This window comes from Diadema antillarum, unplaced genomic scaffold (assembly GCF_040938485.1).
Source record: "Diadema antillarum isolate AM-2024a unplaced genomic scaffold, OU_Dant_1.0 seq00000824_RagTag, whole genome shotgun sequence".
In the NCBI taxonomy this organism is placed as follows: Eukaryota; Metazoa; Echinodermata; class Echinoidea; order Diadematoida; family Diadematidae; genus Diadema; species Diadema antillarum.
Window position 1 is genome coordinate 212,452 of NW_027271701.1, and position 25,728 is coordinate 238,179.

Genomic DNA, 25,728 nt, shown 5'->3' on the forward strand with positions numbered 1-25,728 from the left:
AACTCCAACTGCTCCTCACCAGACTCCTAGAGATGTTGGGTTCAGGTCCAACTGAAAGTATGCCACACAATGTTTCACTAATATATTACACAGACCCAAACATGTGTAAGTGATCAAACAATAGTCTGACCATATTCAAAGTTTCCTTAAATATGCTTATCACTCTCACTTTCCTCAGTATGAGAAAGTAGGGGAGATTACTCCATGCAAGATTAAGCAAAGCAGTGTTGGCTTTGATGGCATACTAGCAGCATATTCATGTGCTACATGTAATAGATACGCACCAGTATCTATCTGACATAAATGTACCAGGTGAAATGTGTGATGTTACCTAACTTTCTTTGAAGGTAGCTCCCTTCATATATCTTTTAACCAGAGTTTGATTCTTGAATACAAAGAGACAACAGTGTGTAAACATGTCTTCCTTGAGGAAAATGCCTCCACATTCAAATCATGGTCAAAACGTAACATGTGACACCTAAATGTTTCTTCAGTATTGTCAGATGGAGTCTGAAAGACACCTCAAGCATTTAAGGAAAATTGAATGATATTGATATCCTGTTAATATCACATGGTGGTTTGAGTTGACCCTGACAATTGTGTACACATTTTACAAATTTATGCAAACAGCCAGCTACATAAAACATTGGAACTGGCAAGAACAGAAAGAGAGCTACTACACACAAAATAGTTTTCAAACATACAGTTCAATACAATGTCAATAAGCATTAAGAAGATTGCACCACATTTGAAGTGGAACAATAATTTCCTTGACATCCTGCTGCAATTAACTCTTTATGTGCCACGTTCGCATGCCCACCTCAGTTGACAGCGTGCCAAGTTCACATATTTTGCTCAAACGCACAAGCCCACCAGAACCGATCAATAAATCGCCAAATGCCGCTGTATTATGAAAGCTTGCATTATGTGGTGATTTAATATCAAGCGCTGTTTCCTATTGGATTTGTGAGTGAACTCTAGGTTTCTGTCACTGTTTTGTGTGCAAGTTACACCTGAACAATACAGTAGCTACTGGTTATTTGAAAGAAAAATAATCAGAGATTTGTCATAAGATTTACATCATGGCAAAGCTTGGCATTTTCTCTGCAATCTTTGCTCATTGCATATCCAGTGTTACAAAATCTATAACAAGTTTAATGCATGGATCTGAAAAACTAAAGCATGCCTATGTTGCAGTTACAGAAGAATGTCGCACACATGGGGTTCACACTGTGGCACATAGAGAGTTGAGTGTTGGCATTCTTGTACAGGGGATTGACTTTTGTCCGGATGGCTGGTAAGAGGAGCATGAGCCTTCTCCTCTCACTCTTAGTCGTTTCTTGGTCTACCAACTGATGCTGGATGGTCTACAAGTCTCTCATTTAGCTTCCAGCATCGGCAAGAAATGTTGGTAGTACCCCCTGGTCACATCAATCATGAGTTCCTGTGTGCATTCAGGCAGCTCGCCGGATATCGAACCTGTGACAGAGTGATAGTAGCGAGATTGCAGCTTACATCATCAGAGTAGGCATCAGCATCATCTTGCTTTATCCCTCAGCTTACAGGAATGTTTGTGTTTAAATCTGTCACTATTTCTGTGGATAGTTTCTGTAATTAAGTATGAATATTGATGATAAGCTCATCATATACCACCCCCAAAGAAAAAAAACAACAACAACAACATAACAAGTATTGACCATGTAGAAACATTATGAACAAACCCAAATCATGATGTGAAGGTTGACACACCATCCACAACATAAAGCTGTCACATAACTTGGCAGCAACGCTTTCCATACTACAGCAGTGTCTCCCACATGAATTCAAAAATATTTCATACAAGTCAAGGACATATACTCATTTTTTTTTTTTTTTTAATCTGTTTGCCTCTCTCTCACACAATTTTTCTCTCTTTCTTTCTAGTCTAGAATAAATAAAGTTTAGAGATGCACATGGGCAATTCCGCGGTTAGTAACGTTACATTTTAAGGACATTCTCATTATTTAGATTAGACCCATTTCTCTATCTGTGGATGTGAAGTCTCATTAATGTCACCAGAGATCATTCTAGTGTAGACCTAGAACAGAGCAAAGAATGAAATCATTTCATGAATTATTTTAGAAGAAAGGTCTGCTTTTAATGCCGGTTAGTAACGTTACAAAAAAGGACGTGAAAAATTGATGAGCATCTTTGAACAAAAAGTTTGCTAAAACTGGTATAGCTTGAAATATATCAACACTTATTTTTCATTTCTAGCTTTAAGGGCAATGTCTACCCCAAATATTCTTTCTCATTATAACTTTGTTTGAAAATTAAGTACAAAAATCATGGTTAGTAACGTTACGGTTAGTAACGTTACGGTTTGTCCAGTGATAACAGAATTGTGTGTTAACTCAAATCATTACATGTTTCCCCATGATAATGCAAAGTTAAAGCTAAGAAACATCAGATAAGACATGAAACTCTTATTTCAATCATCAAACTAATGCAGTATAGTACATGTACAAGTACTTGTACATGTTAAAAAAGACTAGAAAAAAAGTTTGCATAAATTACAAACTAAAAAAAAGTACCACTTTCAAAGGCTAGGTCAAGTGATATCCACAGTTTCATAACTTTGCCAATCACTGTTTATCATGACTCACAGTAATTCACAAAAGCAGCCTGTTTTATTGAGCAAAACAGTTAATGTATTCCTTATCAAGAGTACCTTTAATAAAGGGGAAAGAAATCAAAGAGCAAAAACTAATGTACCGGTATGTAGTATGTACAGTGTATGGCCAATTGTGGTGTGCGTAGTCATTGCACAATAGGAATCCAGCATAATGCAATGTTTTATATTATTGTGAAAGTAGTTTAAGTCATATGACATTAACTCAAATAATACAGTGTATTAGTTGAATTCATGTTTATTCAAGTCTAGAGACATGTATTTTTTTTTTTCGTTTAGACCAGTTTGAATGTCTAATCTCTGCACTGTTCGCTGTACCTGAAGCGTAATTAACCCCGACAAACCATTGTATGATAATTTCAAATTGGGACAGAAAATTTGAAGCAATGGCCCTAATTGTTTTTAATACTTCTTTCCACACAAAATGCTCTGCTGGCCCACAGATTCCATCAATTGCCCCTTCCCATGGGAAGTGGTTAAAAAAAAAAAAAAAAAATCGCTCAATGTGCACCTTGTGAGCCTTCTGTAGTGATGCAAATGCTGTAGACCCCCCCCCCCCCCAACATTTCCCGCCATGATTCCGCAACGCGCAAAGTTTTTGCCGCATCGTCTCATGACTTTTTTCATTGAAGTCTCCCGCATATTTTGAGATCAAATTTGCGACGTCCGGGTACACCGTTCTGCAGTTATGTAATGTTTTGCATAACTCCATGTCGACCTGAAAACAGCTCAAATTCATGATATCGTGTGCAAATCCAATGCAAATTGTGTTTTTTTGTTAATTTTATATTAATAAGATTGTTTCAACCTTTGACCTGTGAAATTAATCAATTGTAATGTAGATAAGCTTGAAAAAGTGCCTGCAACAAATTTTGGCAAAAACGACCAATAGAAAACAAAAGGTAAAAAACATTAAAATACATAAGAAATTAACAAAACAATAAAAAACAAAAGAAACTGATTTTGATTTTGCTATTTTTTTTGCAAGAAAATTGTTTGATGTGTCTTGAGGAACTCTTATACAAAAATTTAGCAATCCTTCAGTCTGTTTTATGGAGTTATAGGTGAAAATATGATTTCATACGTAAATTTGCATAATTAATTTACTAAAAAAAGAAGCCAATATCTTTTTACTGTATGACCATGTAATCTCGTAGTTGACATCTGGCTCTATCATCAGGCAAAATTTTGCCAGACCAGGACCTGTCCATTGGAGTCTTATTCACTTATTTCATGGTTAGTAACGTTACAATACACACAGGCTGTGGTTAGTAACGTTACGTGGTTAGTAACGTTACACATTTTGACTGCTGTTATTTCTAACTTCTATAATGATTAGTAATACTTATTTTTATATTCAGTTAGTCATTGGACACAGCAGGAAAAATTGAAATATTATCATTCATAGACACTTTATACTCTCTGGAGGTAAATAATTTCACTTTTTGGTTAGTAACGTTACATGACTGTCCAATGGTTGGGGAAATGCACACATATTTGCATTTCGAAGACATGTAAGTTGATTTTACTTAATCTATCCATGTAAGCACTGCATTGCCTCTATGAATTCAATATTTGTGGCTAGAAAATGGCATTTACCTTGACTAGCTACAGTGTATCTTCTTTGCTATTATGGAGATTTTACTGATGAAATTCAATCTGAAAGATTACTTGTTCAAAATTGGTGAATTCAATACCTAAAACTATCAAGATACCCTGAAAAATAGTTTTTCCTGAATTATCAATGTGTTCTTTCTGAAGTCAAACACAAAAATCAAGGAAAAAAACAAATTGAAATTTTATGGTCATGTCCCTCTAACTGCGGAATTGCCCACATAAAGATGTATGTCACACGGCAAAGTCTGACCTGGGTTGCCACCAATGACGGTGAACGGAGGAACAACAGTCTCAGGAGGAAGGTACGTGTTGTCAGCTATTGCACAGCAGTCCTTCAGCACACATCTCCTTCCCTGATTTCAAGACAAAATGACATAACAAAACAAAACAAAACAAAAACAAAGCATGTTACAAAGAATAGCAACACTTCAGGCACCTCCTGTACTTCACCGCCACACTGCATCATAGTACTTATCATACTTGTAGTTTCTTAGAATGCTGAAACAAGGTGTCCATTGGTGCCTCATACTGTACATCTTTCTCAGCATTCAAAGGACAAATAGATTATGGAATTACTGTAAAAGGCAACTGCATACAAATTATTTCACAGTTGCATACTGTACTGTGTAGTTTGACCAAGGAGGTTTGAGAAATGGATTAACAACAGTCTCATTCCCTTTGATCCCATGTTTCATGCCGCAACTCAAAAATACTTGAAGTATGTGCTAAACTGGAGCTGCCTCGCAGATAGGAAGACACTTGATTCATGTGGCACTGCATCATGACTGTCACTCTCAAAGGAAGATATATCTTTATGATGGTAATTGCTTTTTGCCATCCCTTCTTAGAAAACAAGCAGCACATTAATAGTACAGGCAAGGGTATGTGTGAATAAAAATTGTACAAAAATTGATGAAATAAAAATCAAAATTAATAGTTTTTACATGACTTTACACAAACCTAACATATAAATGAATAAAGAACTACGTGTATACTCGAAAATTATACCATATCAGTTTCATTTGTCGGAAGCGATCGGAAAGATGATAAAATCGGCTTTTGTAGTGAGAGTACAGTTTCAAATATTTTCACGACATACAGCTCAGGTTTACATTTTTGCACATAATGGATGGGATTTACTTTTGTTTCATATGCTTTATCATTAAGAGAACATTCACTCTATTTGACAAATAAACAAGCAGAATATAGATGATATAATGTTAGAGTTTAAAATGAATCTTCAGATTGCTCAAAAAGACGGCGGCATGGAACCCTGATCATCAAAGGCACAAGTGCACAGATCTGCGGAATTCTTTTGTGCATCAAAAGAAAAATGGCGGCTGTTTGAATAATTACAGCAAGTTGGAACTCCATCTCTTAAACCTCCTTGGTTTGACACACTAGTAGCCTACCCTTCGAATCAGCAATCAGTTTAGATGGTGCAAAAGCTAACACACACACACACACACACACACATAGGGCAAAATGTGGAATTTATTTTCGCTAGCGAGCGCATACCTCTTTCTTCTGTTGTGCATTTTTGTTGAGCATTTTTGTTGCGTAATTGTTCGCATTCTTCTCCTCGCATGCTTATATATTCTCCTAGTTAGCCTTTCAGGCTTCATTCTCCGTCGAGCATTCCACCATCACTCCCACCCAACACACCCCTCCCTTGCAGTTTTTTACCTTTTTTCTTTCCTTTACAGGTGTATTCTCGGTCTTTGTAAATATTTGTCTTCTACTTTAGTTCTCGGCATACTTATATTTTTACAAGTTTTCATTGATCATTTCGATCATCACATTTATGCAATTTTTATATTCTTCAAGATTGTTTCCAAGCAAGATTGCTGGTTTGCCGTTCTTTTTTCCTTTCTGAATTTACAGGCGAATGGGCTAAGTTGACCGCTCCATTACATGATCCAGCCCTGCAACGTCTGACAGCCGTAGATCTTCCAGCACTCCTCGCTTCTTCCAAAGCCGATTCTACCACAAGGCTCTATCTCACATACTGGAGAAAATGGGAGGCTTGGGTATTTTTCGCATCCAAGCATTCCAGCTTTCCCGGTTGCCCCTTTTCATCTTTCCCTCTACCTGGCTCACCTGGCATCTGCTGGTCCCAAGTCCGTCGCAGACCTCACAATAGCCGCCATCAAGTGGATTCACAGTCTAGCCAGTTTTCCGTCGCCCACTGATGATCCCATGGTCAAGACTGCTCTTCAGGGTTTCAAGCACCTACATTCTTCTCCAACCTCACGCAAGTTACCACTAACTCCTCATAGTTTGTGAGAAATCTTGAAAGTGCACGGCCAAGCCAATGCGTCTTTGGCGGATCTCCGGATCCTATTCATTTCTTTTATTTCCTACGCCAGTTTTTTGCGTTTTGACGATCTAAAGAAGGTATCTCGAAAAAGTTGCACCTTCTTGCAGGATTGTCTCAGTATCCATCTACCAAGTTCGAAATTGTATCAATTCAGACAAGGTAGCGACATAGTCATCGCCAGGACAGGCAAGGACACCTGTCCAGTTCGTGTAGCGGAGCGCTATTTTGCCGCTCTTGGTGATCCTCTAGATTGTTCTCTTCCAGTTCTTTGTAGGTTGCAGGTCTCTAAGCGCGGTCTGATTCCTACCTCTCATCCTTTAAGTTACTCTCGCACTCGCGAGATCATACTGGATGCCATTAAGCCTTTTGTGCCTGCCATTTCGAGGTACGGGCTTCATAGTATGAGGTCCGGCGGTGCCTCAACCGCATTCAATGCTCATGTTCCTACTTTTTTGATTTCCAGGCAGGGTAGATGGAGCTCCGATTTGGCTCGTAATAAATACGTGCAAATTGATTTAGAATCCAAGCTTTTAGCTTCTACTTCTCTTGGCATTTAATCGCTTTGTTTTAGCTTAACTATATAGCAAAGACTTTATGTTCCTTTTGCACAGTTTCATTTTTTGTGAACGTCCCAGTATCTAAACTTTCTTGGTCAGATACCCTATATAGTTTTGTACTGTCATTCCATATTTTTCATATATCCCATTACGAAAGTTATTCTCAATTTCTTAATGTTCGTAAACTCCCGCATCTAGCAGTTTCTATTTTTCAGTATTTTTTGGAATTTCGTTATTTTTTGCATGTCATCTCGCATAGTTTGGCGTGTCATACCCTAGTTTTTTCTGACGCCTTTTTCTAAACAGGTAATTTATGTACTACATTCATGCCTATGCTTGTTAGCACGTTAAGGTTCTGCAGACATTAAAAGGCTTCGTTTATTCCGCTTGCTCATTTGTTTTACGCTTTTAAAATAATTTTCTCCATATGGTCATTTTATCCTTCATGTTTGAGCAAGGAGCCAGGGAGTGCGCCCTTGTTTAGTATCCTTGGTTGCAACCACGTTTCCTCCACGGGTTTTTTTTCGTGGCCTCTGTATTAACTTTTGTTCACGCATTACACGTAGTTTTGATACTATATGCCTTGCTCTTTATAGGGCTCATACTTCCATTTCCCTTTATAGAGGTACCTATAGTCCATGAGCCAAGTCTGAAAAAGCCCTTATTTTTCGATTTGGTTGCACCCCCGGAGGGCCCAAGATTTCTTGTTTCCAAAAGATAGGTACAAGTCTGTAGTTCATGGAAATGACATTTTTTACCTTGAACTCTTGATCGTTACCATGGCAACGCAGTTGATATATCACAACCTTTGGTAATGTGTGCCATTTCAGTGTCAAATCAAGAAATTGGGTTTAATTGTTCAAAGTTTATTTTTTATGAACATATTCTTAGCATATAAGTAGTATTTTGTAAGAATGTAGGTTGAATAAATTTCTTGAAAAATAATTGGTTTAAATAAACATGAGTGTTGCATTATGGGTACTAATGCCGTTTGAATGTCATGTGACTCTTTTCATTGTAGGTCATATCAATGCATTGTCAAAATTTTAGTCAATGTTATTTTATCTTGGCATTATTCAGTTAAAATGGACAGAATTCATTATAACGAAGCATATTCATAAAGAATAGTGTCTAATGACTTCAATTTTCCCATATGGAGGCAGACTACCAGCTTGTTACCATGGCAACTGAAATCATGTAAAGAGCATAAAAACCTGATTCTGCCTACACAAAGCTCCAGTAAGGGCAATAATGTCTGTGAAGTGTACAGTCTTAAAACCAAAATTTATAAAAAAATTATTAACTGTCCCAATAAAGGACCAAATTGATTGACCTATGAACAACTAAATATTTTTGTCAGGTCAGTGTCAATGTCATTTCAAGGTCATTCTCAAGGTCATTTTCAAGGTCAAACTTTAGGTCAAATGGTACATGGCATCTTGCAGCTTTATATCATGGTTATGTAATAAACACTGCAAAGAAAATAAAAAATATAAGATATATTAAGCAATGCTAAAGGAGCACCATGACATAAAAAAAATAAGTTTTCAGATCATTAGAAAAGCGCCCTCTTTTGGCCAAATGTGAAATAATACTTCTACATCTGAAGGAGACAAAGATGGAGGAAAATGGCAGAAGTATTAATGATGGCATGATCCAGGTCGCATCCAGGTGTAAGTTGTTTTCATCATAAGGGAGAAAGCTAACCAGCTGATACATCATGACCAGAGAGCATTTATTACAATAGGTAAGTGTTTACAAAGTTTGTGTTAATCTAATAATTAGTAATTATGTCTCAATATTTAGAACTAGAAAAACCAAGGTCTTAAAAGATTAGTCCCATATATTAATTTTCATGTAAGTTATATGAAATTTCATTAAAGGCTAAAAAAGCGTAGTCTTTGTTAAATCTCTGTTTGTCCAAGCCATCAAAAAGGAAATCAGTTGTTCAGATTAAGAGTACGGTATTGTGACAAGTAGATAACAATAGCCAGAGTAAAATCATTATATCTGTATATCATCAAGATTAGGTCCAGAATATGGACCAATGCAAGAATTAGGTTCAAAACTGTGTTTTTTTTTTAGACCAAAATGTTAACCGTTAAATCAGGACCAAGATCACGATCACGTTTTGAGCTGATGAATGAATATGTTATCAGTACTAAGATCATTGGTCTTTGCTAGTGATCAAAACCTTTTACCCTATCCTAATATTAAGATTTAGAATATGATTAAGAACATCATTATTAGGCTCAGGCACATATTGAATTAATAATAAATATCAGGAATAAGACTTAGTGACTTACGTAGCCTGAGTCTAAGATGAAATATCAGGACCAAGATGATGGAAATGCCATGATCAAATTAAACATACAAAAGAAAAACCCAGTCAATGTTGGTCAAAATAAACGCTGAACAAAGTGGGAAAATACCAGAATTAAGATGATAAAATTTGATATAAAGCAAAACATTCTCCTATTTAAGAACAAAGTATGACTTAAACCAAAAAGAAAGACCACAGATCTAGATCAAGGGCGCAATGGACACATTGAGTAGCAGACCCAGTTTGCTGCAGGTTAAAGCCTTTTCGAGGGTATTTAGTTGTACACGTATTCTGGTAAAACGGGCAACAGAAATTAAATTAACAACATTTTTTTTTTTATAAATTGGAAGAGGTACCAGTGGTACCAAGGCCATTTGACACTGCATTACAATTTTGTATGGTGGACAATTACCCTAGTCATAATAATCAATTTTATGCAGGTTTGCAATCACCAAGAGGACCAGGTTTGCGGCAGGGGGTCCAGTTTGCAGCACCCCACACAAAAATGTCCCCTGATTTCTTCAAACATTAAAATTTTGCAAAAACCAAATATTTTTTATGGTCCAACTAGTTTTCAGCTTGTTAGAACACTTTATTTGGATTCATTATCTTGATTCCTTCATGATTTCATAGTTTTTCAAGATCGCATGTATTTCATCAATCAATTTCCACCCATTTTGACATGTGAAATAGCGCTATGTGTGTAAATCCAATAGGGGTGCCGCAAACCGAACCCATCTCCGACATTTTGGTCACTGTTGCAATCCGCCTCAAAACTGACAAAGGAAATTAATTTTAGAATATTTAACACAGTTACTCGAGGAATCCTTACCACGCCATTCCTCTTTTGAGAGTAAGATTTAGTATAAAAACGCAAACAAGGGATGATGGTGGTTGCCTAGCAACAGAAAAAAAAAAGTTTTGTTAGAAGAAAGTCCTACTTTTTAAAATCAGCATGACACACACGGTTTAAATTAGAATTATGAAGGCCATCATCCCAGTTATTTCATGATTCTGGTATGAAAAGAAAGCTCTTCAGCTACTCTGCAAATAAAACAATTCAGAAAAAAAATACCCTTCTACTTTTGAAGATAAGGTTAGATATTCCTCGGGGTGCCGCAAACTGGATCCCTGCAGCAAACTGGGTCCGCTGCTCTAGTGATCACTACTTAGTCCAAGCTACATCTAGATTCCATGGCACAAGGTGGGCAAAGGGTCCATTGTGCCACCTCCGTGTATTTTCTTTCTTTTTCAAGCAATTGCTCTAAAATTTGGCGCAGATGTAAAACAAGTCATGATCTAAATTTGGTTCCTTAAGAAATTGAATGGTGATATGGTGACCTTCAGATATTCATTATCTGAAGGTTGCCACGTGGGGGCGCTATTTCATAAAACATGCCATAATGTAGTGAAAATGTAGACCATAACAATGATTTACATTTTTAAAGGTTTTTAAAAATGTGTTTTAGCCAAAAAATGAAAAAAAATAACTGTCAAATATTTTAAAACAAAAATATACAGGACTTAATTTCATTTCCATCGAAAACCTTTATTTCCACAAGCTCTTCCTTTAAACCACTTTCATAAAATCTCAGGGAATATTTCACTTATTAAATTATTTTTTTCTGAATTTTCATTTGCACTTTAGGTCACATTTTATACCAACAGTAGACGCTTAATTTATATTATAAACTTGTTTGTGTATGAACTCTCTTTTTCAGATATGGATGCCTTTTCACTCAATGTATCCCACCAGCCGGTCAAGCGGTCAGTTGTGAGTGAGAGTACTTCTCCATCTATTCATGATGGACCACTACCTGAGAAGCGAACAACTAGAGCTAGCATTGCCCCAAGAGATCTCAGGAAATGTATCTTTTGTCAAGCAATGACCTATGTCAAGTCACACTCAGGTAGTAGGGTGGCAGAGACTCTTGTATCTTGCCAATCTCAGGAGGTTGCCGAAAACATCCAAAGAGCCGCAGAAGTCAGAGAAGATGAAGAACTCCTACTAGCCATCAGAGATATTGCAGTCACACACATCAGATACCATAAGAGTTGTCACAAACGCTTCACGAAGCGAGAATCTTTGGAACGATTGGCTCAGAAGAAAGATGCTCACATTACAAGCCCATATGATGCTGCATTTGATGCCTTAAAGGAATACATCAATACTGAAATAATTAAGGATATGAAGGTAATGCAGATGGCTGATCTTCTTAGGAAGTTCAAAGAGCTCCTCTTTGATGCTGGCATTGAATCTGACTATCGATCAGAAAAACTTAAAAGAAGAATAGTGAGCCACTATGGAAATCAGTTGTCTTTTTGGCATCCGAAGAATCGTTCCGAGTCTGAGATGGTATTCCTTGAAGAAGTACCAAAGGGCCAAATTGTTGAGGCAGGTGTACAGTCTGCATCTACTTCTGTGGAAGAAGATGCATGGAGCAGCGACATCATCTCATATGATGAAAGTGAGGAAAAAAGCTTGCAACATGTAGCAGTTATCCTACGACAGGCTCTACTTCAGGTGAATTCAGCGGTCTCCCAACCCATTAGGCCTGAAGATATAGATGAGAACAATGTTCACATTCCGAATTCTGTGTACAACCTGCTGGCCTGCATTATTCACGGAAAATGCAAGTTTCAGGTAGATCAACGGGTTTCTGTACCAGCTACCATACATCGTCAAGTCCTCTCTATCAGTCAAGATCTCATACATGCCGTGAGTCGGGGACGAGTAAAAACTCCAAAGCATGTGGCACTTCCTTTCCTTGTCAAAACCGTAGGTGGATCTTCAGAAATTATAACTGTCTTGAACAGAATGGGTCATGGTTTGTCTTACACACAGGTAGAAGAGATGGAAACTTCTCTTGCAGAAAATGTCTCAAAGACTTACTCCAACTTGCCAAGCAACTGTCACAGTGGCGTATTTGGGACATTTTGTTGGGATAACAGTAACCTTCAAGAAGAGACGCTCTCTGGACGTGGAACTACACACTGCACTAGTGGCATAGTACTACAAACTAGACGTCAAGAAACAGGGCTGTCACAGTCTTCCACCAATGCTCAAAACACAAACTCTGACGGCGCCATCAACAATCGCAGGCGTTCCATTAAGCCCCAGCCAAATGCAGTAATGCCGTACCAATCAGTTCCACGGAAAGGACCAGAGAAACTAGTAGTTGATCAAGATCTTCTGACAGCATCGGCTTCTGAAAATGCTGTAGCAAGGAAAAATGACTTTGCTTGGTTCTTGACTAGGTTGGCGCCTGAGGAAGTGATGTTCCAAGAATGTGATGACAAACATCAGAATGTCCCCAGCTGGACTGCTTTTAACAGGCTTATTCAGGAGAGCGTACCAAGTCTGAGCACTATCAGCTATTGCCCGTCAATCGATGCCAGCCCGACAGAGACGTCTACTGTTTACACCTTGTTGAGAAAGTCACTTGCCATGGCAGATGAGCTAAAGCAAACAGATTGTCCTGTGGTGTGTGATCTGGCAATCTACTCAAAGATCATGCAGATAATCTGGCAGAGACCCACTGAGTTTGCCAGAATTGTTCCACGTCTAGGGTCATTTCACGTCGCCTGTTGCTTCCTGTCTGTGATTGGGAAAAGGTTTGGAGATGCAGGTTTGGCAGACATCTTGACTGAGAGTGGGGTAATAGCTGCCGGCAGTGTCAATGGAGTACTTCAAGGTAAGCACTACAACCGAGCTGTACGTATGCACAAGCTTCTGTATGAAGCCCTGGAACGTATCCGATGGAGAGAGTTTGGCAAGTCACTCAATCACAAAGAGAACAAAGTCGTCCATGAGAGCATCCTGGCTGTCCTTTCAAGCCTACGTGAGCATAAGCAGCCAAGAGACTTCCAGGAGCTAATGAGCATGACAGAATTTGACCAGCTTTTGGACACCTACAATGGATTTGCAGGAACTTCGAATGGTCCAATGAAAGCATTCTGGAACAGCTATTTGGAGATGGTGGGTCTATTGCTCCAATTCTTGAGAGCTACAAGAGAAGGAAATTGGTCTCTGCACTTGGCATGCATTGCGCAAATGATTCCACACATGTTCGCCTATGACAATGTGAACTATGCACGCTACTTAGTAGTGTACTGGGGTGAGATGACAACTTTACCAGACACACACCCTGAAGCCTACGAGCACTTCTCCAGTGGCGAGTTTGCTGTTCAACGCAACAGTGACTGTGGATTCAGTCAGGTGGCAGTGGACCAAACAATTGAACAAACTCTTAACAGGAGCTTGAAAACAAAGGGAGGAATTGTAGGATACAGCCTCAAGAAAGGTGCAGTCTACCGTTGGATACTTACCGCTCATATTCGAGCTGCTATTGCTGACAAGTGCAAGGAGATGTTTGGCGTCGAGAATGAGGTTTCCTACCATATGGAAACAACCAAGCCACGACTGAGAAGAGATGAAAGTGACGTACAGATGCTCATTGATACCATTTTAGCTTGGGGTAATCCATTCAAGGAATCCGACACACTAATCAGCTTAGCATCAGGCAGCGCAGCGAATGATGACATGACACGTGATCTGTGCGAGGCTAAGGCTAGAGGACGAACAGCTATGATGGTATTTGTGCAACAACAGCTTACAGTTAAGAACTTCTTCACTCCACTTCGAAAGCTGCAGTTGAAGACCTTTGGAACCAAGAAGATCGAGGGTAACAAGAAAGCAAAGCAGGATGCCACGAGGAAGACAGATAGTTCCCTCTTTGCTCGAATGCTTGTTGTCGCTCAAGTTCGCCATCTGGATATGAGACACGTTTTGCAACATGAACTTACCTCAATCCCGTCATCTCTTGCCAGTGCTGGTGGAGGTTTGATGAAGACAGCCAAATCTTCTCTTGTGCATGTTCTAGAGGAAAACATTGAATCTGCTACCAGTGAAGCTACGTGCTGCGTCATAGATGCAATGGCAATGCTACAAGCAATGTCAAACATCCCACCTACTTTTGGTGAGCTCGCAGACAGGATTTTGGGAAACGTCATATCTGCCGCAGGTGCTGCTACACGGATAGATCTCGTTGCTGATCAGTACCCTTCATTATCTATCAAAGGTATGATTGTTTAGATTTTTATGTATCCCCATCCCTATTTGTAAATATTGTAGATTAATTCAGAAGGATTGTATTCATTGCTAGGTTTGATTTTGTTCAATTATTAATGAAGATGTTATGTTTAAAAAGCTGATATTGCATGCTTCCATCATTCCGCATATAAGGGGAAAGTGTGAAACAATTCAAAATCTATTGGTTTAAAATTAGATAAGGTGTAATGAACTCCAAACCCAAACAATCTTCCTTTAACCACTTACAACATGGCTGTTTTTAATGAAAAATTGATACAACTGAATTAATGAATTTTGCTGTTGCAGATTCAGAGCGGGAACAGAGAGCTTCAAGTGGGCAGCTGCTTACAAAGGCTACGTCAGCTGCTCAGAGATGTCCTACGCAGTGGAAGAAGTACCTTTCCCACGGAGGCAGTAAGACGCAGCTCTTCTGTTTTCTGGCTGAGGAATGGCAGTCTTTGCGGTAAGTTTACAATTATTCAATGATTACTTAAAATAAAAACAAATTCAATTCCTGAAGTATAGTAAAGATCTTTGGATATTATCATGACACCACAGTGTTTTCTTAACATTACAGTTTTGCAGAGAAGCTGAACAAGAGGATGTTATATCTAACACGAGGTGACGAATGTCTGCAGCTTGAGTCCAAAGGAGGGGAAGTGATATGCAAGAATGTTCCTGATCTGCATAGTACACAAGAAGAGGCGGACAGCAGAATGTTTCTACATGCTAAACATGCTTCTGCTGCGAGACACAGAAAGGTAGTGAAGGCCCTGTACCCATTAAACACTGCCAACATGCATGTGTGAAAGTAAAAATTGTACTCATTCCAAGTAAAATAAAAAATGTGCCTGTAGACCAACAGCTGAAATACATGTTCAGTTATCAAAACAATTTTCATTTTGGTCACCATATTATTGCAAATATCCGATTTCTATAGAATATGAGAGAAATGTCTTCGCCTCAGTCAGGCCCTTATCACCTCAGGTGTCATGCAGCATGTTAAAGCTCAGCAGATAATACAAGGTCAGGAGATTCTGCACGCTTCCACGGTCTAATGCAAATTTTACTCATGTTCACTTTCAAGTGTTGCCTTCTACCTATTATTACAGTAAGTTAGGCAAATCATTCTATTCCTTTGTAGATTCTCATCAGGTCACCAGACACGGACACGGAGGTGCTTGCGCTCTTCCATCAGCTGCAGATTCCTGCTACACTCTTCATTGAGAAGGGAACATCACACTCACAAAAGACAATCAACATTCGGGCACTTGCCAATGAGCTAGGTGATGGTTTCTGTAAGGCACTACCTGGATTACACGCAATCACCGGATGTGATAGTGTTAGTGCCTTGGCCGGACGTGGTAAAAAGATGGCAGTGGATCTGGTGCAAAAGGACAGAAATCTGCTGAAACCCCTCCAGAGCCTTGGAAACAGTTTAGCTCTGTCCACTGGTTTGATTGAGCAGCTTGAAACATTTGTCTGCCGATTGTACAAGTGTGCTGCTGACACTGTGAATGAGGCACGGTATGAAACCTTCTGCAGGATGAAGATAGTACAGGTTGGTGTCTTGAATCATCCATTAAGAAATAAACAATAACGTACGCACATATTTTCACCGGCATTTGCAGCCAAGCAAATTAAATCCTCAGGAATTTATCAAATGAATTAATAATGAATAAATGATGAACTTACGAGCTGAAACTCCGAACTGAATCAAAATCATATATTTCATTGCAGTCCCACAGGCTTCCACCGACTAAGCGCGCTCTCTTCTTCCATCTTAAGAGGGCTAACTACCAAGCATTCATTTGGAAGGCAGCACTCACTCCGTGCCCAGATATACCAGGACCAGATGGACATGGCTGGAATATTGAGAGTGGTAATCTTGCCATCAACTGGACGGACCAGTCCCCAGCTCCCCAAGCCGTACTTGACTTGTTGGCATGTTCCTGCCGTTCTGGTTGTAAGACCAGGAAATGCAGGTACGAATATGTATTTTATTTGATCTACCATATTCCCAAAATGAGAGATAGAAATTTGGGATTATTCACGTTTAAGAAATTTTCAAAAATTCTTTATGAATAACCACTGAGTCAGCAATGCTTTTCATGTAGCGTTGATGAAGTAAGTCTCCTCATTAAGACTAATTTGAAGCGGTAAAATACTCTAAAATGTTTATTACTAATCATGCAGCCAACAGTTGGATGGGCTACTGCAGTGTTCAACTTTACTTTAAGCTCCTGGTGAAGTGTTTCCATGAAATGATTAATCAGAAGCTTTCGGTTTTCTTTTTTAAAGGTGCCGTTCTCATGGACTCGTCTGCACAGATGCTTGTGGTTGCAGAGACTGCACAAATTGCATATTGGATGATGGCAAAGAAGAAAGTGAAGATGAGGATGACGATGAAGACAACAGTGACTCCACATAGAAGCATTCTCTTATACTAGCAATATTACTTTCCAGCTCATAAGCCATTGACTTTCATGTTTGGATAATGAGCAATAATGGCTTTCAGTCTTGATATATAACTTACCTTAAACAATACAGAATACATTTATCTACTTGAAAGTGAGGAGTTAGCTTCATTTAATCTTGATGCTGAAAGACCCTGTGATTCACAAAATTAAACACACAAATAAAATGATAAAGAGATTGACTTTCTTTGGCTAAACAGTGTGTTAATGCATGCAATATGCGAAGTTTAATACGAGCGTCATCCAAAGAAAAATAAATGTTAATGTATCCTATTGTTTAGGGTACCACCAAATGTGCTTTTTATTGCAACAAAACTTTGAAATGGATGATTTGCTAGCTCAATTGGACCTGATCGGGCCACCAAAAGGAGGTTAGTGTTGGAACTTGCTGTATATGGGCGCATTGTCAAGTAGGCACCTCATCAGTAGTCATCGATTCAATGAAGGTCTTGCCAATTGAGAAACGGTGTAAAACTTAATTGCTGATATTATGCTTTATGAAGTGCATGCAAATGACTCCATCTAATTGGATTGCACATATATCATCCATGACATACAAGTACCTATAGCTCAAGCTGTATACTTATGGCAATACTTGTCTATTCATGCTTGTTTTCATTTGATAAAGCGATCAACAGTCATATTTAATAGGCAGGCTGCTCTTGTTTATTTCATTGGATCAATGTATGCATTATAATGCATCTGAATTTGATTGTTGGAAACTAGCGTTACATGTCAGTAACTCGTGTTTCATGGTAACTCGCGTTACAACTTTTGTGTACATTGTTTCTGTGTGATGACACTTAGACCAATATTCTTCATAAAAAGATCAGTATGTTCTGAATTTAGAAAATAATAATTTCCAACAAATTACTTCCACTGCTCCCTTCAGAATGAAAAATGATTCTTATTTTAGTAACTTGTGTTACATTGCTCAAGTGCGTTATATATGTGCGATGATATCATTGTTTGAAGGTAGCATATAAATTTTCCTCTATGGAGATTGGAGAAAACCACTTCAGGAACATGAGAAAGGTGCATCAGGATGGTAGGTACAAAATGAAGATATATTGATCGGGAGTACTACATGAAACTGTCCTGTATGGACGAAAACTAGTACAAATGTACATATCCTATTTTTCTCCTACTTTTATTTCTTGATTCCTACTTTTTCCTGAATTTAGCTCATATTTTTCTCCTTCTTTTTCAGCATGGTCAACTTGAAAGCCTGTACTTGAAATCATGTTGAGTATGACATTGTAATATATAATTTCTGTGGAGTAAACATGACTAATTTAAGGTATTATTTGTCCTTTGTACTTTCAATAATTTATACTAAAGGTTTGCATGGTTTCTCCATTAATTTGGGCCTTTTAATCATCACGTTTGGCAAAATTGTGATGATATATAAACACAAGTCTTTAATTTTCCTTCATTTGTAGTTGCAATACCTAATTTCCCTATTACATAACGAAAAATCCCATAAAGCTTTATTTTAAAATATTGCAGAACCTTTTTTAAAAACTGGGGCTTTAAAGATTGGCCGTCCCTTTTGCATTCCTTCCCTAATAGATAGCACAGAGCCTGATGTATTCAACCAGAATGACAAGACTATTGTAAAGCTGTAACAATTCTGTGAAATTTGAAGGTTGTTAGCCGTTAAAATCAAAATAAAGCACAAATTGTCCACCTTAAGGTATTCTGTGTACTATTGATATCTGCATACTTTTATCACCCCGTGATTAAAATACGATACTTATACTTCGAACAAAAGATACGCATGTAAAAGCTTTCAGAAAGGAAGAAGTCATTTGCTTCTTTTACTTTGTTATCAACAGCACACTGTCCACTTACATGAATTACGTAAGTGCATCACACAGGTCTGTAAAACTAGACTAATGGTTTGGATGTGGAATTTTTTCGAAGTAGGAAAAGATGATTCAAATCTCAATTTGCTCAACAAATAGAGACCCTCTTCAGTTCAAAATGTACAGGAGGTTTCCAAATTATTTGTTCTTCAATACCTTTTGCAGAACAAACCATATCCATCATCAGGGCAAGGAAATGAACAAAGTATATTTATCCTGTCAAGTTCATGTTTATTAAAATCAAGAATGATAATACATTATATTTTGTAAGATCTCTATTATTTTTTGCCCCTCCATCTTCCTTTTCAGGTACTGAGATAATTCAGAAATAGACTCTCACCGTACGGTAAAGAAACATCCTGCATTTTATCCTCATTGAATACATTGAATGGATTGAATGGATTATCCATATTGAATTAGACATTTAAGTAAAGTATCCAAGAAGAAGAATCCAAGGAAAATTTGTTAATAAAAAGATATGCTATTCCTTATTGTTCTATTATGTTCTATGTGTTGTTGTCATTTGGTGAAAGAGCAAATGTTGCAGATCTATGATGAATTGAAATGTCAGTATACATGTACAGTACTTGTACAGCCTTAGAGGAGGCAGTGGCAAACCTAAGTTTTCACATACAGAATGACAAGATGAAATGTTAAAGGCTATGACCTTGAAAATGACCTTGAGAATGACCTAGTGTACATGGTTATCCTTCATTGAAAGTCAATATGAAATGTGTGATACTGTTCTATTCAGTTTTGGTTATAGATCATTTTTGCACATAAAGCACTGTACTGTCACATATATGTAGCCTACTATAGGGCCGGAAAGCTATCATGAATCATTTGCACTAAATACCATTGTTGCCATGGTAACAAAAAGGAGCAATCTTTCCATTTATTTAGAAAAAAACAACAACACACTTTGTAGATTGTGAACTTTAATGATTTGATCATTAGGGATTCTCGCAAAGGAACTGACTTTTATCATATAGATTAAATGCTTTGACCTTGAGTATGACCTTGAGAGTGACCTTGAGAATGACCTTGAGAACGATTTAGAGGGTAAACTAACCAGATACCCTCTATTGAGAATACCTAAAATGCTTAATCACGATAAATAATGAGAAATGATAAGTTGAATGGTCATTATTTTACATTGTTACACATTTCAAACACAAATTTCTATCACGTGGGCCTGTTACAGAGCCAAAAGATCTTCTTTGCACAAGAGACTCAACTTCCGTTTCCATGGTAACAACTTAGCAGACTGAGGTCATGTGGTAGAGTTAGAGTCAGCTTGCTTCCTAGTTTGTGTAGCAAACTCATAGTAGTATGTACAGTTCCTTGAAGGATTTGACAAAAACTTTATCACAAAAATTGGTGCTGAATTTGTATAGATTTTGTGATATTCAATAATTTGACCTTGAAGTGACCTTCATATCCTCGAAGAGTGAGCCATGTTCATATTTATTGCAAAAATCTTTAGTAAGTTACTTAAGCCTTTATTCCAAGACAAGATTATCCTACTAATTCGATTACTTACAGAAAAATTTTTACCTTTAATATATTGTCTCATTCTCTAGAAATGACATTGAATCGGCACATGGTTTAAGAGGTTGTGATATATCAACTGCGTTGCCATGGTAACGATCAAGAGTTGGAACCTAAGATCATCATTTCCGAAAAGTAGAGACTTGTACCTATCCAACGGTACCAAGATATCTTGGGCCCCCTGGGGGTGCTACGAAAATGCAATTTTCAGGCCTTGGCTCATGGACTACTAGTACAGTTGTATTCCTGTTCCAACCTCTCTTGTCCATTTTACGTTGAACATCCGTACTTTTCATTTTTTCTCATCTGTGCCTTACAGTTACAGTACTTTTCTTACTTTAAGATTTGCAGGCTATGGTTTTGGTAGAACCCATATCTCAAATTTTTTTGCTTTAGTTATCTATGACATTTACTATGTTAATGGAATTTTTGTTATAATAAACGCATTATTGATATTTATGAGCATTTCATATTGGATCTTCAATAATTGTCAAATTTTGAAGTTCAGATGCAAAAACACGCTATTTTCGTCTATGATATGTGTTCTTTTATATTTCCCCGACACATGGATTGCCTGATACTTCTTTTGGTTTTTAATGTTCTCTCTTATGAATAAATCGAGAGCGTGTGGTATGCCCAACCTAATTTCAGTGCGTTCACAAAATTCAACATTTTCATGTGTCATGATTTCATTATGTCTGTGCGTGTGTCATACGTCTATGAGCGAGATATAGAAAATAAATGAACTTTCGTTCGGAGTGAGAGCGTAGCGGTAACGGAGATAGAAAGAATGCCACATATCAAGGGCAATGAATATTTAAAAATGTATAATAATACCCTCAAGGATGGCTGAAATGTCTCACAATTCTGCATGAAAGTTGTCCAAGTAGAAGGAAAGGAGTGATAATGTATTTGTGCATACATTATTAGCATCACTAAAGAAACAAAGGTTTAGATTTTGCCATTTTTGACAGACTGCTACACAAAGCAGTGATGTTCATTTGAGCAGAATGGATAGAAATTTTTACTACTGACAAAGGACCGTACCTGCCTAGAATATTGACTTTGCATTTTGAATGCGCATACTTTTGATGAGCTATTGAACTCTACGCACAAATGGTTGTAAAGAGACCTTCTGTTCCTTGAACTGTATAATCTGTGCAAAAATTTGCCTATGGGTTGTTTGTTGTTGTTTTTTTTGCCACTGAAAGTGTAATATCTATAAAACAACAACTCCAACATATCCTACTTGGAATTTTGTGTACAGGATGTTAGTCATGGTTCCTGTTAGGAACTATTCTTGCAACATTCATTGTAACATTACAGAATGGGACACCTAACTTGAATGTTAAACTGTCTGTTAAACTATTTCATTACTCTTAAAAATGATTTCCTTTTAATACATTTTGAAGGGAAAGGAGAGCTTTCTTTTCTTAGTTGATTGCACATCAATCAATTACTTTAGAACCAAGTTAACACTAACTGTCCCTAATGGAAATTTAAAGTAGTCATTCAGCTACCATTGGTGACTTCATTGATCCTCTATGATGGCTAAAATACTCCAAGCAACAACAATAGAAAAAAAAATGATTTAAAAAAAAATCATTTAAAGTGTTTGGAAACTTACAATGACACAGTTCTTTCCTATATGAACATATGATCCAACTTGGGCAGCGTTGACTATGCAGTCTTCATCAATGAAAACATGGTCTCCTATGTGCAGAGGGAAGAATGCCACTCTAAAGAAAAATAAACAAGACAAGTTTGGGATAAATGTTATCTCTCAGAACTTATTTGATTCAAAAACTCTCTGTCTAAAACTGTATGTGTGCTGACGTACAATTAAAGGACATGTTCACCTTCATGAACATAAGGATTGAGAAAATGCAACAATATTAGTAGAACACATCAGTGAAAGTTTGAGGAAAATTGGACAATCGATGCAAAAGTTATGAATTTTTTAAATTTTTGTGTTGGAACCGCTGGATGAGGAGACTACTACAGCTTGTGAGTCATATGCGTACAACAGTATAAAGAAAATATAAAAGAAAATTCAACATATTTTCACGTTTTTTGCATAATAAAAGAGCAATTGACTTGCCTCTTTCTAAAGGCAGGGGGAATAATATTACCCATAACATTTATCGGTAACGAGTCAGAGGAATGTGTACTTTTTTCAAAAGATGGAATTTTGTGAAATTCTCTTTATATTTTCCTTATATTGTTGTACGCATGTGACATCTAAGTTATTCATACACTGCAGTAGTCTTCTCATCCAAAAACAAAAACTTCAAAAATTCATAACTTTTGAACCGATTGTCTGATTTTCCTCAAACTTTCAATGATGTGTTCTACTAATATTGCTACATTCTCTCAATCCTTATGTTTATGAAGGTGAACTTGTCCTTTAAAAAAGGAAAAGACAATAAACAAAGCACAAATGACACAAAGAACTGTAAAAAGACAATGTTGTCGTGTGCATGGCAGATTGTCGTTAACAATATTCTGCCATGTGCAGGGAAGCGCATCAACAACAATCTGCCACGTGTGCAACAATGTTACATTGTATATCACAAGTAGTGACAGCAACAACAGGCTTTCTCATGAAATTTCCCTATAAAAAATAAATATTCAAAAGCACTCAAATGTGTTTCTAGGCATGGTTGCCATGGTGTTGTGTCTTCCCTTATTGCATTTATTTAGTTTTATTTCACTTACATGTACATTTAGGACACTGTACATTTACTCCTACACCAACGCTTGATTTGTTTCTTCCTCTTAACCATGTACTAAAGCAGGCATTTCAGTGGTATTGATTATGTAAGAAATGACATCTCCCCCGCCCCCTCCCCCCCCCCCCCCCCCCCCGAAAAAAAAAGACCAAACACAGACAAGCACACACACACACATGCACAAACATGCACAAATCCATCCACTCACACAGACATGCACATATACAGTATAGAAAGCAACATGTCTCACCCTTTGCTGAATTTCTTGAATGGTGGTCGGATCACTGTCCTTGACCCAATGATGCAGTGTCTGCCAATACGAACATTGGCAAGGTCACCCCTGATGATACACTCCGAATGAATGATTGACTGCAAAATTGGGGATAAACAACAATGACAAAAACTATAACTGCATCATAGGATATAACTTACTAGTACATGGCAGACATAATCAACAAGGTTAGGGCAAACAATATATATATATATATATATTTTTTTTTTTTTTGGGGGGGGGGGGGGGAGGACTGAAAAAAAAATTACAGAATGCTGGTGCTGCAGAAGACATCTGCTGCATTTGAGTTTTCACGTTAATGAAACAATCTGTACATGGTTTGCTTTTCTAATTGCCAGAGATAATATTAACTCACTGAGACAAAGTTTGAACATCTTCTCCAAAAAGAAAGAAACAAAGAAAGAAAACAAATGAACATACTGAGGAACAGCTTCAACTGGTAGGAATAATAGTACCACACACATTCACATTATACTTAGTCAAATGACAGGAGGCTCACTGCCAGCTAAAATTAGAAATGGGCATCACAGAAGATGATTTTGTTGTTGGTGTTGTTGTTAATTTTGCATAGGTGATAATATCACAAGTTAGAACAGTAAAATGCATGTTCATTCACTCACCTTGCCATTTAGGACTATATTCTGACTGCCGCATAGTACAGACTGCCTGCTCACCTTGTTCCCAGATGCCTACAATGATACAAAGTATTTCAAATATGAATCACACCTGGCTTGGGGAAAGATTACTGGTGTGTGCATCACTACACATCTCAGGCTGACACTTGATGCAGTGATCCCACAGAGCAACTCACAGTAAAATAGGATTCCTCCAGAGAAACCTACATGATGTATGGCTGCCCCCGTGAAAATCAAAGAAAAGGCATACACGACAAACATACGCCCAATCCTTGAATTGAGTACATGTACTTGTAAAGCCTCGAAAGCCTGGGATCCTCACTGCCAAGATCAACAAAGACCAAATCTGAAAGCTCGAAACGGTTCAGGGCATGCTGCTCAGTGCACTCTCGGAGATTATTACCTTCTACACGGTGTTACCAAAATGCTCCACTTGCTAAAATAGCAGTCTTTCACAGAAAGAAGAGCCCAGCTAACAGTCATAATGCTGTACTGCATCTTGCATGGACTGATTGCCATCCAACCTGAACCACCTTACATCCACCCAGTAACATGATCATTTGGACAACAACATGCTGAATATCGACAGCATCTCTACAAGGACCTCTGGGTTTCAAAACTCCTTCTTTCCATTTTCCAAGTGTTATACTGGAACCAGCTCCCCACCAGTCCAGTGTTTGATACACTACAGCCGCTTCCCGAGAACAGTTTAGGACGCAGCTGGTTGGGATGACACTGCGTCAAAACCCAGTTGGAAAAGAGGTATCTTTACCTGGACAAGGAGCACTTTTCACCTTGCATACAGTGTAAATACATATGTAACCTCATAGATTTTTATTGAGGATCAAATTTATAAATGCAACATCATTCATTGATCATAGTTTACAGGATGCACTGCATCCGCACATGTGCAAAGTACGGAAATGCATTGTACTCCACTCAGAGGTCAGTACTTCATCTGGAAGAAGGAGAAGAAGAGGGAGAAAGAGGAGAAAGAGGAGGAGGACAAAAATTAGGTTTATTTTGTAAATAATGGGAAAACACGAAAAGTTGATTTGCTTAATATCTAACATGTTAGAAACCTACCTAAAAAAACCTACCCGAGTACCCCACCATCACTTTTCACAATATTTGAAAAGATCACGCAGTCACTCTATCGTTTTAATAGTCACGTGCCTCACACACAATAAGAGAAAATGTTCAACTCCAATTCAACATTCTACAGGTCCGGTGATCCAGTTCGGTCAATACTATAAATTTAAATTTTACTTCAGCAGCTGTTGTTCAGATCGCGATATCTCGCTTTAGTCAGCCAGAATCCAACACCAAATCAGAGGCGTGGGACTTTACTACACACACCCACGGCTTGAAAGCCGACAGTACACGTATAAAGGGTAAACATCACAAAATAATAATTAAAAAAAGAATCTAATAAAGATTATACAGTACGTAGGAATCTGAAAGGCAGAATAAACTGAAGACACATACCGTTTCTATGTATTCAGCTTTCACGTAAAATGTGTCTTGTTGTTCCATGATTTCAGGAACTTCTACGTAGCCGAGAGAAATTCACTGCTGCCCTCTGCGTCAAAA

At 37.8% G+C, this 25,728-nt stretch overlaps 1 protein-coding gene across 1 annotated transcript; it reads right to left on the reverse strand.

Moving 5' to 3' along the window:
* Positions 1 to 272: 272 nt before the first annotated feature.
* Positions 273 to 25,693, reverse strand: LOC139740011 (dynactin subunit 5-like). The gene is made up of 6 exons (XM_071650607.1): positions 25,624 to 25,693; positions 24,121 to 24,189; positions 23,459 to 23,577; positions 22,104 to 22,215; positions 4,539 to 4,641; positions 273 to 1,479 (listed from the first exon to the last, which is right to left on the reverse strand). The coding sequence occupies exons 1-6, from the start codon at positions 25,669 to 25,671 to the stop codon at positions 1,379 to 1,381; spliced, it is 552 nt and encodes a 183-aa protein (XP_071506708.1). The 5' UTR covers positions 25,672 to 25,693; the 3' UTR covers positions 273 to 1,378.
* Between the last annotated feature and the right edge of the window lie 35 nt (positions 25,694 to 25,728).